This window comes from Oncorhynchus mykiss, chromosome 9 (assembly GCF_013265735.2).
Source record: "Oncorhynchus mykiss isolate Arlee chromosome 9, USDA_OmykA_1.1, whole genome shotgun sequence".
NCBI classification, from domain to species: domain Eukaryota; kingdom Metazoa; phylum Chordata; class Actinopteri; order Salmoniformes; family Salmonidae; genus Oncorhynchus; species Oncorhynchus mykiss.
In genome coordinates, this window is record NC_048573.1 from 78160785 (window position 1) to 78181300 (window position 20516).

General features: G+C 48.1%; 1 protein-coding gene across 1 annotated transcript in view; it reads right to left on the minus strand.

Annotated features, from left to right (window-relative positions):
- LOC110531300 (leucine-rich repeat-containing G-protein coupled receptor 6) overlaps positions 1–20516 on the minus strand; it is a 102640-nt gene that overhangs the window by 36110 nt on the left and 46014 nt on the right. The window contains exons 3-4 of the mRNA XM_036989121.1: positions 17635–17706; positions 4871–4942 (exon numbers count right to left, since the gene is read on the minus strand). Of these exons, the coding sequence (XP_036845016.1) occupies positions 4871–4942; positions 17635–17706 (144 nt within the window). The remainder of the gene's footprint in view (positions 1–4870; positions 4943–17634; positions 17707–20516) is intronic.

Genomic DNA, 20516 nt, shown 5'->3' on the forward strand with positions numbered 1-20516 from the left:
ATGCTCTGTCTGAATACATGCTCTGTCTGAATGCATGCTCTGAAAGCATGCTCTATCTGAATACATGCTCTGTCTGAATACATGCGCTATCTGAATTCATGCTCTATCTGAAAGAAAACATTTCATCCCAATGTAGCGGTCTTTTGGTCAACACCTATCCACTCTGACACTAACTCAGTGTAATTATATAACTTGTTCAAAAATCCCAATGGGATTTCACATCGGAGTTCAGACGAATGAATTAACTTGAAGAGGCTTGATTCTTCCTTTGAACCCAACAGATGTACAACTGACTTCCTCTCCTTGTTCGTTTCGGCGGTCGACGTCACCGGCTTTCTAGCCACCGGCGATCCACTTTTCATTTTCCATTTGTTCTGTCTTTGTCATGATCACATCCTGGCTTCACGTTGTCAATATACTTGTTTATTATTTAACCCCCTGTTCTACATGCTGTATTTGTGAGTGTTTGTTGTATTGTGGTTCGTTTTGTGTGGCCGTGCATTTTTACGTGTCATGTTTGAATGTTTTGAGTAAAGTGTTTTATTACTCATATCGGCTGTCCTGCGCCTGACTCATCTCACCAGCTACACACGGACGCCTTTACAACTGCTTCAGTCACCTCTATCTGAAACTCACAATGTGAACCTGAACGGATTTCATATCGGACTTCAGACAAACTATACTGAATATAAATATAAACGCAACATGCAACAATTTCAAAGGTTTTACTGAGTTACAGTTCATAAGGAAATCAGTCAACTGAAATAAATTCATTAGGTCCTAATCTATGGATTTAACATGACTGGGAATACAGATATACATCTGTTGGTCACAGATACTTATTAATAATATGGGCCTCAGGATCTCGTCACTGTATCTCTGCGCATTCAATCTGCCATTGATAAAATTCAATTGTGTTCATTGTCCATAGTTTATGCCTGCCCATACCATAACCCTGCCACCATGAGGCACTCTGTTAACAATGACTACAACAGCAAATCGCGCACCCACATAACGCCATAGACGTGGCCTGTGGTTGTGAGGCCGGTTGGACGTACTGCCAAATTCTCTAAAACAACGTTGGAGGCCGCTTATGGACATAAACATTAAATTGTCTGGTAACAGCTCTGGTGGACATTTACAGACTACTCATATACTGTATTTAGTGATTTCAGAAAGTATTCACACCCCTTGACTTTTTCCACATTTTGTTGTTTTACAAAGTGGGATTAAAATTGATTTAATTGTCATTTAATGTCAATGATCTCTACAAAGAACTCTGCAATATTAAAGCGAAAGAAAAATTCTAACATTAAAACTTAATGGAATAGAAAACAGGAATATACAGTGCCTTGCGAAAGTATTCGGCCCCCTTGAACTTTGCGATCTTTTGCCACATTTCAGGCTTCAAACATAAAGATATAAAACTGTATTTTTTTGTGAAGAATCAACAACAAGTGGGACACAATCATGAAGTGGAACGACATTTATTGGATATTTCAAACTTTTTTACAAATCAAAAACTGAAAAATTGGGCGTGCAAAATTATTCAGCCCCCTTAAGTTAATACTTTGTAGGGCCACCTTTTGCTGCGATTACAGCTGTAAGTCGCTTGGGGTATGTCTCTATCAGTTTTGCACATCGAGAGACTGACATTTTTTCCCATTCCTCCTTGCGAAACAGCTCGAGCTCAGTGAGGTTGGATGGAGAGCATTTGTGAACAGCAGTTTTCAGTTCTTTCCACAGATTCTCGATTGGATTCAGGTCTGGACTTTGACTTGGCCATTCTAACACCTGGATATGTTTATTTTTGAACCATTCCATTGTAGATTTTGCTTTATGGTTTGGATCATTGTCTTGTTGGAAGACAAATCTCCATCCCAGTCTCAGGTCTTTTGCAGACTCCATCAGGTTTTCTTCCAGAATGGTCCTGTATTTGGCTCCATCCATCTTCCCATCAATTTTAACCATCTTCCCTGTCCCTGCTGAAGAAAAGCAGGCCCAAACCATGATGCTGCCACCACCATGTTTGACAGTGGGGATGGTGTGTTCAGCTGTGTTGCTTTTACGCCAAACATAATGTTTTGCATTGTTGCCAAAAAGTTCAATTTTGGTTTCATCTGACCAGAGCACCTTCTTCCACATGTTTGGTGTGTCTCCCAGGTGGCTTGTGGCAAACTTTAAACAACACTTTTTATGGATATCTTTAAGAAATGGCTTTCTTCTTGCCACTCTTCCATAAAGGCCAGATTTGTGCAATATACAACTGATTGTTGTCCTATGGACAGAGTCTCCCACATCAGCTGTAGATCTCTGCAGTTAATCCAGAGTGATCATGGGCCTCTTGGCTGCATCTCTGATCAGTCTTCTCCTTGTATGAGCTGAAAGTTTAGAGGGACGGCCAGGTCTTGGTAGATTTGCAGTGGTCTGATACTCCTTCCATTTCAATATTATCGCTTGCACAGTGCTCCTTGGGATGTTTAAAGCTTGGGAAATCTTTTTGTATCCAAATCCGGCTTTAAACTTCTTCACAACAGTATCTCGGACCTGCCTGGTGTGTTCCTTGTTCTTCATGATGCTCTCTGCGCTTTTGACGGACCTCTGAGACTATCACAGTGCAGGTGCATTTATACGGAGACTTGATTACATACAGGTGGATTGTATTTATCATCATTAGTCATTTAGGTCAACATTGGATCATTCAGAGATCCTCACTGAACTTCTGGAGAGAGTTTGCTGCACTGAAAGTAAAGGGGCTGAATAATTTTGCACGCCCAATTTTTCAGTTTTTGATTTGTTAAAAAAGTTTGAAATATCCAATAAATGTCGTTCCACTTCATGATTGTGTCCCACTTGTTGTTGATTCTTCACAAAAAAATACAGTTTTATATCTTTATGTTTGAAGCCTGAAATGTGGCAAAAGGTCGCAAAGTTCAAGGGGGCCGAATACTTTCGCAAGGCACTGTATTCACCCCCCTGAGTCAATGACAGAATCACATTTGATTACAGCTGTAAATCTATAAGAGCTTTGCATACCTGGATTGTACTATATTGGCCCGTTATTGTAAAAATACATTTTGTTCAAGCTATTTCAAGTTTCTAGACAGCCATTTTCATGTCTTGCCATAGATTTTCAAGCCAATTTATGTTAAAACTTGCTTCTTGCTTCTTCGACCCCCTCTCTCTACCGCACCTGCTGTATCGAACTCTGAATGCTCGTCTATGAAAAGCCAACTGACATTTACTCCTGACCTGTTTCACCCTCTATAAACACGGATTATTATTTGACCCTGTTGGTCATCTATGCATGTTTGAACATCTTGAAGAACAATCTGGCCTTTAATGGCCATGTACTGTTATAATCTCCACCTGACACAGCCAGAAGAGGACTGGCCACCCCTCAGAGCCTGGTTCCTCTCTAGGTTTCTTCCTAGAGTCTTGCCTTTCTAGCGAGTTTTTCCTAGCCACAGTGCTTCTACATCTGCATTGCTTGCTGTTTGGGGTTTTAGGCTGGGTTTCTGTATAAGAACTTTGTGACATCTGCTGATGCAAAAGGGGCTTTATAAACTTCATGAAAGTCATTGTAGCAGTAGTATTTATTAGTATTTAGTATTTATTAGTATTTAGTATTTATTAGTCCAAAGGTAAAACTTTATGAAAGTCATTGTAGAAATAGTATTTATTTGTGTTTAGTATTATTAGTGTTTAGTATTTAGTATTTATTCGTACTTATTCGTTTTTAGTATGTGTTAGCATTTAGTATTTCTTAGTATTTAGTATGTATTAGTATTTATTCGTTTTTAGTATGTCTTAGTATTTAGTATTTATTAGTATTTAGCATTTCGTAGTATTTAGTATGTCTTAGTATTTAGTATTTCTTAGTATTTGTTAGTATTTAGTATGTATTAGTATGTAGTATGTATTAGTATTTAGTATGTATTAGTATTTAGTATGTATTAGTATTTAGTATGTATTAGTATTTAGTATTTGTTAGTATTTCGTATTTCTTAGTGTTTAGTATTTATTAGTCTAGAGGTAAAACTTTATGAAAGTCATTGTAGAAATAATATTTATTAGTGTTTAGTATTTATTAATATTTAGTATATATTAGTATTTAATATGCATTAGTGTTTAGTATTTATTAGTCCAGAGGTAAAACTTTATGAAAGTCATTGTAGAAATAGTATTTATTAGTGTTTAGTATTTATTAGTGTTTAGTATTTAGTTGTATTTAGTATTTATTAGTGTTTAGTATTTCTTAGTGTTTAGTATTTCTTAGTGTTTAGTATTTATTAGTATTTAGTATTTCTTAGTGTTTAGAATTTAGTAGTATTTAGTATGTATTAGTATTTAGTATTTATTTGTTTTTAGTATGTATTCGTATTTAGTATTTCCTAGTGTTTAGTATTTCTTAGTGTTCAGTATTTATTAGCATTTAGTATTCATTAGTATTTAGTATTTATTAGTATTTAGTATTTATTAGTATTTAGTGTTTATTAATATTTAGTATTTATTAGTGTTTAGTATTTATTAGTATTTAGTATTTATTAGTATTTAGTATTTATTAATATTTAATATTTATTAGTATTTAGTATTTATTAGTATTTAGTGTTTATTAATATTTAGTATTTATTAGTGTTTAGTATGTATTAGTATTTAGTATTTATTAGTATTTAGTATTTATTAGTATTTAGTATTTATTCGTCTAGAGGTAAAGATAGATTACGTCTTTACTGTCGCTGCCTCACACACACATAAAACACACCAGGTTAGGAGTGTGTCTGTGTGTGTGTGTGTGTGTGTGTGTGTGTGTGTGTGTGTGTGTGTGTGTGTGCGTGTGCGCGTGCGTGCGTGTGTGTGTGTTACTCACAGAGACAGCAGGTTGGGTAGATTCCATGGAATGTCATTGGGAAGTCTTTCCAGCTGATTATTCTGAAGCATCCTGTGAACCAGACAACAACATTAGTATCTTTTTATTTTTATTTTTTTTATTTCACCTTTATTTAACCAGGTAGGCTAGTTGAGAACACCTTTATTTAACCAGGTAGGCCAGTTGAGAACACCTTTATTTAACCAGGTTGGCAAGTTGAGAACACCTTTATTTAACCAGGTTGGCAAGTTGAGAACAAGTTCTCATTTACAATTGCGACCTGGCCAAGATAAAGCAAAGCAGTTCGACAGATACAACGACACAGAGTTACACATCTACTGAGTTACAGTTCATATGAGGAAATCAGTCCATTTGAATAAATTCATTTTGCCCTAATCTAAAGATGTCACATGACTGGGAATACAGATATGCATCATAAAGTGACATACCCAAATCTAACTGCCTGTACCTCAGGACCTGACGCAAGGATATACATATTATTGGTACCATTTGAAAGGAAACACTTTGAAGTTTGTGGAAATGTGAAAGGAATGTAGGAGAATATAACACATTAGATCTGGTAAAAGATAATACAAACAAAACTACACTATATTTTTATCTCTGGGACCGTCAGGATGACAGATCAGAGCCAGATTACTGAATGTAAGTACATCATTTACCTTCAGAGGTGAATGTATCAAACCAGTTGCCATGATAAAAGTGTGTTGTTGTTGTGCGCTCTCCTCACACAATAGCATGGTATTTTCTCACTGTTAAAGCTACGGTAAATTGGACAGTGCAGTTAGATGAACAATAATTTAAGACCTTTCTGCCCATATAAGACATGTCTATGTCCCAGAAAGTTTGCTGTTGTTTACAATGTCATTCTAGTCACATTAGCGCACGTTAGCTACAACCGTTCCGGTTTAGAAACACGCTGTCATACAAGTCAACCCAGAGCATCCCAAACATGCTCAATGGGTGACATGTCTGGTGAGTATGCAGGCCATGGAAGAACTGGGACATTTTCAGCTTCCAGGAATTGTGTACAGATCCTTGTGACACGGGGCCCTGCATTATCATTCTGCAACATGAGGTGATGGGGCAGATGAAGGGCAAGACAATGTTCCTAAGGATCTCATCAAGCGCCAAGACTAGGTCCAAGAGGCTTCTAAACAGCTTCTACCCCCAAGCCATAAAACTCCTGAACACCTAATCAAATGTCTACCCAGACTATTTGCATTGCCCCCTTTTACACCGCTGCTACTCTCTGTTGTTATCATCTATAGTCACTGTAATAACTCTTCCTTATACATATTACCTCAACTAACCGGTGCCCTCCGCACATTGACTCTGTACCGGTACCCCCTGTATATAGCCTCCACATTGACTCTGTACCGTAATACCCTGTATATAGTCTCCACATTGACTCTGTACCGGTACCCCCTGTATATAGCCTCCACATTGACTCTGTACCGTAATACCCTGTATATAGCCTCCACATTGACTCTGTACCGTAATACCCTGTATATAGCCTCCACATTGACTCTGTACCGTAATACCCTGTATATAGCCTCCACATTGACTCTGTACCGTAATACCCTGTATATAGCCTCCACATTGACTCTGTACCGTAATACCCTGTATGTAGACTCGCTATTGTTATTTTACTACTGCTCTTTAATTACTTGTTACTTTTATTTCTTATTCTTAGTCATATTTTTTTTTACTGAATTGTTGGTTAGGGGCTCGTAAGTAGGCGTTTCACTGTAAGGTATTTGGCGCATTAGACTAATACAATTTGATTTGATTTTGAAGGTATCTCTGTGCATTCAGATTGGATTTTGTTGTCCGTAGATAATGCCTGCCCATACCATAACCCCACCGCCACCACGACGTTGACATCAGTAAACCCCTCACCCACATGACGCCATCTGTCCGGTACAGTTGAAAACGGCATTCATCCATGAAGAGCTCACTTCTCCAGCGTACCAGTGGCCATCGAAGGTGAGCATTTTCCCACTGAAGTCGGTTACGACGCCGAACTGCAGTCAGGTCAAGACGACGAGCACGCAGATGAGCTTCCCTGAGATGGTTTCTGACAGTTTGTGCAGAAAACCCCCAGTTTCATCAGCTGTCCGGGTGGCTGGTCTCAGACGATCCCACAGGTGAAGAAGCCGGAAGTGGAGGTCCTGGGCTGGCGTGTTTACACTTGGTCTGCGGTTGTGACAAGTTCTCTAAAGCAACGTTGGACGTGGCTCATGGTAGAGAAATGAACATAAAATTATCTGGCAACATTCCTGCAGTCAGCTTGCCAATTGCACGCTCCCTCAAAACTTGAGACATCTGTGGAATTGTGTTGTATAACAAAACTGCACATTTTACAGTGGCCTTTTATTGACCCCAGTAGAAAGTGCACCTGTGTAATGATCATGCTGTTAAATCAGCTTCTTGATATGCCAACCAGCATATATGTTAGAGTAACAGACCCAACTCGCCACTAACAGACCCAACCAGCCTCTAACAGACCCAACCAGCTCCAAACCCAACCAGACTCTAACAGACCCAACCAGCCACTAACAGACCCAATCAGCCTTTAACAGAACCAACCAGCCACTAACAGACCCAACCAGCCATTAACAGACCCAACCAGCCTCTAACAGACCCAACCACCACTAACAGACCCAACCAGCCCCCTCTAACAGACCTAAACAGCCTCTAACAGACCCAACCAGCCCCTTGCCGACCCAACCAGCCCCTAACAGAACCAACCAGCCCCTAACAGACCCAACCAGTCTCTAACAGACCCAACCAGCCTCTAACAGACCCAACCAGCCTCTAACAGACCCAACCAGCCTCTAAAAGTCCCAACCAGCCTCTAACAGACCAAACCAGCCCCAAACAGCCCCTCTAACAGACCCATCCAGCCCCTCTAACAGACCCAACCAGCCCCTAACAGACCCAACCAGCCCCCTCTAACAGACCCAACCAGCCACTAACACACCCAAACAGCCCCTGACAGACCCAACCAGCCTCTAACAGACCTAACCAGCCCCAAACAGACCCAACCAGTCTCTAACAGACCCAACCAGCCTCTAACAGACCCAACCAGCCACTAACAGACCCAACCAGCCTTTAACATAACCAACCAGCCACTAACAGACCCAACCAGCCATTAACAGACCCAACCAGCCTCTAACAGACCCAACCAGCCCCTAACAGACCCAACCAGCCCCTAACAGACCCAACCAGCCTCTAACAGACCCAACCAGCCTCTAACAGACCCAACCAGCCACTAACAGACCCAACCAGCCTCTAACAGACCCAACCAGCCCCAAACAGACCCAACCAGCCTCTAACAGATCCAACCAGCCACTAACAGACCCAACCAGCCACTAAAAGACCCAACCAGCCTCTAACAGACCCAACCAGCCTCTAACAGACCCAACCAGCCCCAAACAGACCCAACCAGCCCCAACCAGCCTCTAACAGACCCAACCAGTCTCTAACAGACACAACCAGCCACTAACAGACCCAACCATCCACTAACAGACCCAACCAGCTCCCTCTAACAGACCCAACCAGCCCCGTCTAACAGACCCAACCAGCCCCCTCTAACAGACCCAACCAGCCCCCTCTAACAGACCCAACCAGCCCCCTCTAACAGCCCCAACCAGCCTCTAACACACTCAACCAGCCCCTGACAAACCCAACCAGCCTCTAACAGACCCAACAAGCCCCTAACAGACCCAACCAGCCCCAAACAGACCCAACCAGCCCCAAACAGACCCAACCAGCCTCTAACACACCCAACCAGCCTCTAACAGACCCAACCAGCCACTAACAGACCCAACCAGCCACTAACAGACCCAACCAGCCACTAACAGACCCAACCTGCCACTAACAGACCCAACCAGCCCCCTCTAACAGACCCAACCTGCCCCCTCTAACAGACCCAACCAGCCCCCTCTAACAGACCCAACCAGCCCCCACTAACAGACCCAACCAGCCCCCTCTAACAGACCCAACCAGCCCCTAACAGACCCAACCAGCCCCCTGTAACAGACCCAACCAGCCCCTAACAGACCCAACCAGCCCCCTGTAACAGACCCAACCAGCCTCTAACACACCCAACCAGCCCCTGACAGACCCAACCAGCCTCTAACAGACCCAACCAGCCCCTAACAAACCCAACCAGTCTCTAACAGACCCAACCAGCCTCTAACAGACCCAACCAGCCTCTAAAAGACCCAACCAGCCCCCTGTAACAGACCCAACCAGCCTCTAACACACCCAACCAGCCCCTGACAGACCCAACCAGCCTCTAACAGACCCAACCAGCCCCTAACAAACCCAACCAGTCTCTAACAGACCCAACCAGCCTCTAACAGACCCAACCAGCCTCTAAAAGACCCAACCAGCCCCCTGTAACAGACCCAACCAGCCTCTAACACACCCAACCAGCCCCTGACAGACCCAACCAGCCTCTAACAGACCCAACCAGCCCCTAACAAACCCAACCAGTCTCTAACAGACCCAACCAGCCTCTAACAGACCCAACCAGCCTCTAAAAGACCCAACCAGCCTCTAACAGACCCAACCAGCCCCAAACAGACCCAACCAGCCTCTAACAGACCCAACCAGCCACTAACAGACCCAACCAGCCCCCTCTAACAGACCCAACCAGCCTCTAACACACCCAACCAGCCCCTGACAGACCCAACCAGCCTCTAACAGACCCAACCAGCCCCTAACAAACCCAACCAGTCTCTAAAAGACCCAACCAGCCCCCTGTAACAGACCCAACCAGCCTCTAACAGACCCAACCAGCCCCTGACAGACCCAACCAGCCTCTAACAGACCCAACCAGCCCCTAACAAACCCAACCAGTCTCTAACAGACCCAACCAGCCTCTAACAGACCCAACCAGCCTCTAAAAGACCCAACCAGCCTCTAACAGACCCAACCAGCCCCAAACAGACCCAACCAGCCTCTAACAGACCCAACCAGCCACTAACAGACCCAACCAGCCCCCTCTAACAGACCCAACCAGCCCCCTCTAACAGACCCAACCAGCCCCATCTAACAGACCCAACCAGCCTCTAAAAGACCCAGCCAGCCTCTAACAGACCCAACCAGCCCCTGACAGACTCAACCAGCCTTTAACAGACCCAACCAGCCTAACAGACCCAACCATCCCCAAATAGACCCAACCAGCCACTAACAGACCCAACCAGCCCCAAACAGACCCAGCCAGCCCCTAACAGCCCCAAACAGCCCCAACCAGCCACTAACAGACCCAACCAGCCCCAAACAGACCCAGCCAGCCCCTAACAGACCCAACCAGCCCCAAACAGACCCAACCAGCCTCTAACAGACCCAACCACCACTAACAGACCCAACCAGCCTCTAACAGACCCAACCACCACTAACAGACCCAACCAGCCTCTAACAGACCCAACCAGCCTCTAACAGACCCAACCACCACTAACAGACCCAACCAGCCTCTAACAGACCCAACCAGCCTCTAACAGACCCAACCACCACTAACAGACCCAACCAGCCCCAAACAGACCTAACCAGCCTCTAACAGACCCAACCACCACTAACAGACCCAACCAGCCTCTAACAGACCCAACCAGCCTCTAACAGACCCAACCAACCTCTAACAGACCCAACCACCACTAACAGACCCAACCAGCCTCTAACAGACCCAACCACCACTAACAGCCCCAACCAGCCTCTAACAGACCCAAACAGCCTCTAACAGACCCAACCACCACTAACAGACCCAACCAGCACCTAACAGAACCAACCAGCCCCTAACAGACCCAACCAGTCTCTAACAGACCCAACCAGCCTCTAACAGACCCAACCAGCCTCTAACAGACCCAACCAGCCTCTAAAAGTCCCAACCAGCCTCTAACAGACCAAACCAGCCCCAAACAGCCCCTCTAACAGACCCATCCAGCCCCTCTAACAGACCCAACCAGCCCCTAACAGACCCAACCAGCCCCCCTAACAGACCCAACCAGCCACTAACACACCCAACCAGCCCCTGACAGACCCAACCAGCCTCTAACAGACCCAACCAGCCCCAAACAGACCCAACCAGTCTCTAACAGACCCAACCAGCCTCTAACAGACCCAACCAGCCACTAACAGACCCAACCAGCCTTTAACATAACCAACCAGCCACTAACAGACCCAACCAGCCATTAACAGACCCAACCAGCCTCTAACAGACCCAACCAGCCCCTAACAGACCCAACCAGCCCCTAACAGACCCAACCAGCCTCTAACAGACCCATCCAGGCTCTAACAGACTCAACCAGCCACTAACAGACCCAACCAGCCTCTAACAGACCCAACCAGCCCCAAACAGACCCAACCAGCCTCTAACAGATCCAACCAGCCACTAACAGACCCAACCAGCCACTAAAAGACCCAACCAGCCTCTAACAGACCCAACCAGCCTCTAACAGACCCAACCAGCCCCAAACAGACCCAACCAGCCCCAAACAGACCCAACCAGCCTCTAACAGACCCAACCAGCCCCAAACAGACCCAACGTGCCTCTAACAGACCCAACCAGTCTCTAACAGACACAACCAGCCACTAACAGACCCAACCATCCCCTAACAGACCCAACCAGCTCCCTCTAACAGACCCAACCAGCCCCGTCTAACAGACCCAACCAGCCCCCTCTAACAGACCCAACCAGCCCCCTCTAACAGACCCAACCAGCCCCCTCTAACAGACCCAACCAGCCCCCTCTAACAGCCCCAACCAGCCTCTAACACACTCAACCAGCCCCTGACAGACCCAACCAGCCTCTAACAGACCTAACCAGCCCCAAACAGACCCAACCAGCCCCAAACAGACCCAACCAGCCTCTAACACACCCAACCAGCCTCTAACAGACCCAACCAGCCACTAACAGACCCAACCAGCCACTAACAGACCCAACCAGCCACTAACAGACCCAACCAGCCCCCTCTAACAGACCCAACCAGCCCCCTCTAACAGACCCAACCTGCCCCCTCTAACAGACCCAACCAGCCCCCTCTAACAGACCCAACCAGCCCCCACTAACAGACCCAACCAGCCCCCTCTAACAGACCCAACCAGCCCCTAACAGACCCAACCAGCCCCCTGTAACAGACCCAACCAGCCCCTAACAGACCCAACCAGCCCCCTGTAACAGACCCAACCAGCCTCTAACACACCCAACCAGCCCCTGACAGACCCAACCAGCCTCTAACAGACCCAACCAGCCCCTAACAAACCCAACCAGTCTCTAACAGACCCAACCAGCCTCTAACAGACCCAACCAGCCTCTAAAAGACCCAACCAGCCCCCTGTAACAGACCCAACCAGCCTCTAACACACCCAACCAGCCCCTGACAGACCCAACCAGCCTCTAACAGACCCAACCAGCCCCTAACAAACCCAACCAGTCTCTAACAGACCCAATCAGCCTCTAACAGACCCAACCAGCCTCTAAAAGACCCAACCGGCCTCTAACAGACCCAACCAGCCCCAAACAGACCCAACCAGCCTCTAACAGACCCAACCAGCCACTAACAGACCCAACCAGCCACTAACAGACCCAACCAGCCCCCTCTAACAGACCCAACCAGCCCCCTCTAACAGACCCAACCAGCCCCCTCTAACAGACCCAACCAGCCCCATCTAACAGACCCAACCAATCTCTAAAAGACCCAATCAGCCTCTAAAAGACCCAGCCAGCCTCTAACAGACCCAACCAGCCCCTGACAGACTCAACCAGCCTTTAACAGACCCAACCAGCCTAACAGACCCAACCATCCCCAAATAGACCCAACCAGCCACTAACAGACCCAACCAGCCCCAAACAGACCCAGCCAGCCCCTAACAGCCCCAAACAGCCCCAACCAGCCACTAACAGACCCAACCAGTCCCAAACAGACCCAGCCAGCCCCTAACAGACCCAACCAGCCCCAAACAGACCCAACCAGCCTCTAACAGACCCAACCACCACTAACAGACCCAACCAGCCTCTAACAGACCCAACCACCACTAACAGACCCAACCAGCCTCTAACAGACCCAACCAGCCTCTAACAGACCCAACCACCACTAACAGACCCAACCAGCCTCTAACAGACCCAACCAGTCTCTAACAGACCCAACCACCACTAACAGACCCAACCAGCCCCAAACAGACCCAACCAGCCTCTAACAGACCCAACTACCACTAACAGACCCAACCAGCCTCTAACAGACCCAACCAGCCTCTAACAGACCCAACCAACCTCTAACAGACCCAACCACCACTAACAGACCCAACCAGCCTCTAACAGACCCAACCACCACTAACAGACCCAACCACCACTAACACACCCAACCAGCCTCTAACAGACCCAACCACCACTAACAGCCCCAACCAGCCTCTAACAGACCCAAACAGCCTCTAACAGACCCAACCACCACTAACAGACCCAACCAGCACCAAATAGACCCAACCAGCCTCTAACAGACCAAACCAGCCAAAGACCTGTATATTAGCCCATCCAACCCTTCCATAGCTTACAGCTTCTCACTTTTTATTTATTTTGGAGTTAATCAAAACAGAATTACCTCAGTGGTGAATATATATATTTTTAACTGTAGTGATGATATCCCAGCTCAGTTAGCAGGGATAATAACAGACAGCTCAGTTAGCAGGGATAATAACAGACAGCTCAGTTAGCAGGGATAATAACAGACAGCTCAGTTAGCAGGGATAATAACAGACAGCTCAGTTAGCAGGGATAATAACAGACAGCTCAGTTAGCAGGGATAATAACAGACAGCTCAGTTAGCAGGGATAATAACAGACAGCTCAGTTAGCAGGGATAATAACAGTGACAGCCCAGTTAGCAGGGATAATAACAGACAGCTCAGTTAGCAGGGATAATAACAGTGACAGCCCAGTTAGCAGGGATAATAACAGACAGCTCAGTTAGCAGGGATAATAACAGACAGCTCAGTTAGCAGGGATAATAACAGACAGCTCAGTTAGCAGGGATAATAACAGACAGCTCAGTTAGCAGGGATAATAACAGACAGCTCAGTTAGCAGGGATAATAACAGACAGCTCAGTTAGCAGGGATAATAACAGACAGCTCAGTTAGCAGGGATAATAACAGACAGCTCAGTTAGCAGGGATAATAACAGACAGCTCAGTTAGCAGGGATAATAACAGACAGCTCAGTTAGCAGGGATAATAACAGACAGCTCAGTTAGCAGGGATAATAACAGACAGCTCAGTTAGCAGGGATAATAACAGACAGCTCAGTTAGCAGGGATAATAACAGTGACAGCCCAGTTAGCAGGGATAATAACAGACAGCTCAGTTAGCAGGGATAATAACAGACAGCCCAGTTAGCAGGGATAATAACAGACAGCTCAGTTAGCAGGGATAATAACAGTGACAGCCCAGTTAGCAGGGATAATAACAGACAGCTCAGTTAGCAGGGATAATAACAGACAGCTCAGTTAGCAGGGATAATAACAGACAGCTCAGTTAGCAGGGATAATAACAGACAGCTCAGTTAGCAGGGATAATAACAGACAGCTCAGTTAGCAGGGATAATAACAGTGACAGCCCAGTTAGCAGGGATAATAACAGACAGCTCAGTTAGCAGGGATAATAACAGACAGCTCAGTTAGCAGGGATAATAACAGTGACAGCCCAGTTAGCAGGGATAATAACAGACAGCTCAGTTAGCAGGGATAATAACAGACAGCTCAGTTAGCAGGGATAATAACAGACAGCTCAGTTAACAGGGATAATAACAGACAGCTCAGTTAGCAGGGATAATAACAGTGACAGCCCAGTTAGCAGGGATAATAACAGACAGCTCAGTTAGCAGGGATAATAACAGTGACAGCCCAGTTAGCAGGGATAATAACAGACAGCTCAGTTAGCAGGGATAATAACAGACAGCTCAGTTAGCAGGGATAATAACAGTGACAGCCCAGTTAGCAGGGATAATAACAGACAGCTCAGTTAGCAGGGATAATAACAGACAGCTCAGTTAGCAGGGATAATAACAGTGACAGCCCAGTTAGCAGGGATAATAACAGTGACAGCCCAGTTAGCAGGGATAATAACAGACAGCTCAGTTAGCAGGGATAAAAACAGTGAGAGCCCAGTTAGCAGGGATAATAACAGACAGCTCAGTTAGCAGGGATAATAACAGACAGCTCAGTTAGCAGGGATAATAACAGACAGCTCAGTTAGCAGGGATAATAACAGTGACAGCCCAGTTAGCAGGGATAATAACAGACAGCTCAGTTAGCAGGGATAATAACAGACAGCTCAGTTAGCAGGGATAATAACAGTGACAGCCCAGTTAGCAGGGATAATAACAGACAGCTCAGTTAGCAGGGATAATAACAGACAGCTCAGTTAGCAGGGATAATAACAGACAGCTCAGTTAGCAGGGATAATAACAGACAGCTCAGTTAGCAGGGATAATAACAGACAGCTCAGTTAGCAGGGATAATAACAGACAGCTCAGTTAGCAGGGATAATAACAGACAGCTCAGTTAGCAGGGATAATAACAGACAGCTCAGTTAGCAGGGATAATAACAGACAGCTCAGTTAGCAGGGATAATAACAGACAGCTCAGTTAGCAGGGATAATAACAGACAGCTCAGTTAGCAGGGATAATAACAGACAGCTCAGTTAGCAGGGATAATAACAGTGACAGCCCAGTTAGCAGGGATAATAACAGACAGCTCAGTTAGCAGGGATAATAACAGACAGCTCAGTTAGCAGGGATAATAACAGACAGCTCAGTTAGCAGGGATAATAACAGACAGCTCAGTTAGCAGGGATAATAACAGTGACAGCCCAGTTAGCAGGGATAATAACAGACAGCTCAGTTAGCAGGGATAATAACAGACAGCCCAGTTAGCAGGGATAATAACAGACAGCTCAGTTAGCAGGGATAATAACAGTGACAGCCCAGTTAGCAGGGATAATAACAGACAGCTCAGTTAGCAGGGATAATAACAGACAGCTCAGTTAGCAGGGATAATAACAGACAGCTCAGTTAGCAGGGATAATAACAGACAGCTCAGTTAGCAGGGATAATAACAGACAGCTCAGTTAGCAGGGATAATAACAGACAGCCCAGTTAGCAGGGATAATAACAGACAGCTCAGTTAGCAGGGATAATAACAGACAGCTCAGTTAGCAGGGATAATAACAGTGACAGCCCAGTTAGCAGGGATAATAACAGACAGCTCAGTTAGCAGGGATAATAACAGACAGCTCAGTTAGCAGGGATAATAACAGACAGCTCAGTTAGCAGGGATAATAACAGACAGCTCAGTTAGCAGGGATAATAACAGTGACAGCCCAGTTAGCAGGGATAATAACAGACAGCTCAGTTAGCAGGGATAATAACAGTGACAGCCCAGTTAGCAGGGATAATAACAGACAGCTCAGTTAGCAGGGATAATAACAGACAGCTCAGTTAGCAGGGATAATAACAGTGACAGCCCAGTTAGCAGGGATAATAACAGACAGCTCAGTTAGCAGGGATAATAACAGACAGCTCAGTTAGCAGGGATAATAACAGTGACAGCCCAGTTAGCAGGGATAATAACAGTGACAGCCCAGTTAGCAGGGATAATAACAGACAGCTCAGTTAGCAGGGATAATAACAGACAGCTCAGTTAGCAGGGATAATAACAGTGACAGCCCAGTTAGCAGGGATAATAACAGACAGCTCAGTTAGCAGGGATAATAACAGTGACAGCCCAGTTAGCAGGGATAATAACAGACAGCTCAGTTAGCAGGGATAATAACAGTGACAGCCCAGTTAGCAGGGATAATAACAGTGACAGCCCAGTTAGCAGGGATAATAACAGACAGCTCAGTTAGCAGGGATAATAACAGTGACAGCCCAGTTAGCAGGGATAATAACAGACAGCTCAGTTAGCAGGGATAATAACAGACAGCTCAGTTAGCAGGGATAATAACAGTGACAGCCCAGTTAGCAGGGATAATAACAGACAGCTCAGTTAGCAGGGATAATAACAGACAGCTCAGTTAGCAGGGATAATAACAGTGACAGCCCAGTTAGCAGGGATAATAACAGACAGCTCAGTTAGCAGGGATAATAACAGACAGCTCAGTTAGCAGGGATAATAACAGCCAGCTCAGTTAGCAGGGATAATAACAGACAGCTCAGTTAGCAGGGATAATAACAGACAGCTCAGTTAGCAGGGATAATAACAGACAGCTCAGTTAGCAGGGATAATAACAGACAGCTCAGTTAGCAGGGATAATAACAGACAGCTCAGTTAGCAGGGATAATAACAGACAGCTCAGTTAGCAGGGATAATAAAAGGCAGCTCATTTAGCAGGGATAATAACAGACCTTCCAGTTAGCAGGGATAATAACAGACATCTCAGTTAGCAGGGCTAATAACAGACAGCTTAGTTAGCAGGGATAATAACAGACATCTCAGTTAGCAGGGATAATAACAGACAGCTCAGTTAGCAGGGATAATAACAGTGACAGCTCAGTTAGCAGGGATAATAACAGACAGCTCAGTTAGCAGGGATAATAACAGTGACAGCTCAGTTAGCAGGGATAATAACAGACATCACAGTTAGCAGGGATAATAACAGACAGCTCAGTTAGCAGGGATAATAACAGACAGCTCAGTTGGTGTGTGTGTGTGTGTGTGCGTGTGTGTGTGTGTGTGTGTGTACTTACAACACTTTGAGATTGTGTAGACCATGGAGAGCGAGGCCAGAGATGTACCTTAACCGGTTCCCTGAGATACGCCTGGAGAGAGAACAGGAGCAGAGATAAACAGATACATCATTTGTTAATAGCTTAAAGACGTCATTACTTCCACAAATCTCATCAAACATCTCTGTCTCTCGTTTTTGCTACTTCTGTATTTTCTAGATCAGTTCTTCTCTTCCTCCTTGGCCTAGTTTTATGCTGAGGTCATCGTGAAGGGGTACAACTATGTCATCACGTCAATGAGTCAGGGCTAATCTAGAATCGTCACGTCAATGAGTCAGGGCTAATCTAGAATCATCACGTCAATGAGTCAAGGCTAATCTAGAATCATCACGTAAATGAGTCAGGGCTAATCTAGAATCATCACGTCAATGAGTCTAGAATATGTTCCTTTCACCGTGGTCGCTGTAGGATCCCAACCCCCACCAGCCCCACAAGATCCACCAGCCCCACCAACCCTGCCAGCCAACACAAGCCCCACCAGCCTGCACCAGCCCCACCAGACTGCACCAGCCCCACCAGACTGCACCAGCCCCACCAACCCTACCAGGCAAAACAGCCCTACCAGCCTGCACCAGCCCCACCAGCCTGCACCAGCCCCAAAAGCCTGCACCAGCCACACCAGCCTGCACCAGCCCCACCAACCCCACCAGTCTCCAACAGCCCCACCAGTCCCCACCATCCCCACCAGTCTCCACGAGCCCCACCAGCCTCAACCAGCCTGCACCAGCCCCACCAGCTCCACCAGCCCCACAAGCTCCAAAAGCCCCACCAGCCCCACCAGCCCCACCAGCCTGCACCAGCCCCACCAACCCTGCCAGCCTGCACAAGCCACACCAGTCTGCACCAGCCCCACCAGCCTGCACCAGCCCCACCAGACTGCACCAGCCCCACCAACCCTACCAGGCACAACAGCCCTACCAGCCTGCACCAGCCCCACCAGCCTGCACCAGCCACACCAGACTGCACCAGCCCCACCAACCCTGCCAGCCCCACCAGTCTCCAACAGCCCCACCAGTCCCCACCATCCCCACCAGTCTCCACGAGCCCCACCAGCCTCCACCAGCCCCACCAGCCTCCACCAGCCCCACCAGCCCCACCAGCTCCACCAGCCCCACCAGCCCCACCAGCCCCATCAGCTCTACAAGCCCCACAAGATCCACCAGCCCCACCAGCCCCACGAGCCTGCACCAGCCCCACCAGCCCCACCAGCCCCATCAGCTCCACAAGCCCCACAAGATCCACCAGCCCCACCAGCCCCACGAGCCTGCACCAGCCCCACCAACCCTGCCAGCCTGCACAAGCCCCACCAGTCTGCACCAGCACCACCAGCCTGCACCAGCCCCACCAGACTGCACCAGCCCCACCAACCCTACCAGGCACACCAGCCCCACCAGCCTGCACCAGCCCCAAAAGCCTGCACCAGCCCCACCAGCTCCACCAGCCCCACAAGCTCCACAAGCCCCACCAGCCGCACCAGCCCCACCAGCCTGCACCAGCCCCACCAACCCTGCCAGCCTGCACAAGCCATACCAGTCTGCACCAGCCCCACCAGCCTGCACCAGCCCCACCAGCCTGCACCAGCCTGCACCAGCCCCACCAGCCTGCACAAGCCCCACCAGTCTGCACCAGCACCACCAGCCTGCACCAGCCCCACCAGACTGCACCAGCCCCACCAACCCTACCAGGCACACCAGCCCCACCAGCCTGCACCAGCCCCAAAAGCCTGCACCAGCCCCACCAGCTCCACCAGCCCCACAAGCTCCACAAGCCCCACCAGCCGCACCAGCCCCACCAGCCTGCACCAGCCCCACCAACCCTGCCAGCCTGCACAAGCCATACCAGTCTGCACCAGCCCCACCAGCCTGCACCAGCCCCACCAGACTGCACCAGCCCCACCAACCCTACCAGTCACAACAGCCCTACCAGCCTGCACCAGCCCCACCAGCCTGCACCAGCCACACCAGACTGCACCAGCACCACCAACCCTACCAGGCACAACAGCCCTACCAGCCTGCACCAGCCCCACCAGCCTGCACCAGCCCCACCAGCCTGCACCAGCCTGCACCAGCCCCACCAGCCTGCACCAGCCCCACCAGACTGCACCAGCCCCACCAACCCTGCCAGCCCCACCAGCCCCACCAGTCTCCAACAGCCCCACCAGTCCCCACCATCCCCACCAGTCTCCATGAGCCCCACCAGCCTCCACCAGCCTGCACCAGCCCCACCAGCCCCACAAGATCCACCAGCCCCACCAGCCCCACCAGCCTGCACCAGCCCCACCAGCCCCACCAGCCTGCACCAGCCCCACCAACCCTGCCAGCCTGCACAAGCCACACCAGTGTGCACCAGCCCCACCAGCCTGCACCAGCCCCACCAGACTGCACCAGCCCCACCAACCCTACCAGGCACAACAGCCCTACCAGCCTGCACCAGCCCCACCAGCCTGCACAAGCTTCACCAGCCTGCACCAGCCACACCAGACTGCACCAGCCCCACCAACCCTACCAGGCACAACAGCCCTACAAGCCTGCACCAGCCCCACCAGCATGCACCAGCCCCACCAGCCTGCACCAGCCCCACCAGCCTGCACCAGCCCCACCAGACTGCACCAGCCCCACCAACCCTGCCAGCCCCACCAGCCCCACCAGTCTCCAACAGCCCCACCAGTCCCCACCATCCCCACCAGTCTCCACGAGCCCCACCAGCCTCCACCAGCCTGCACCAGCCCCACCAGCCCCACAAGATCCACCAGCCCCACCAGCCCCACCAGCCTGCACCAGCCCCACCAACCCTGCCAGCCTGCACAAGCCACACCAGTGTGCACCAGCCCCACCAGCCTGCAC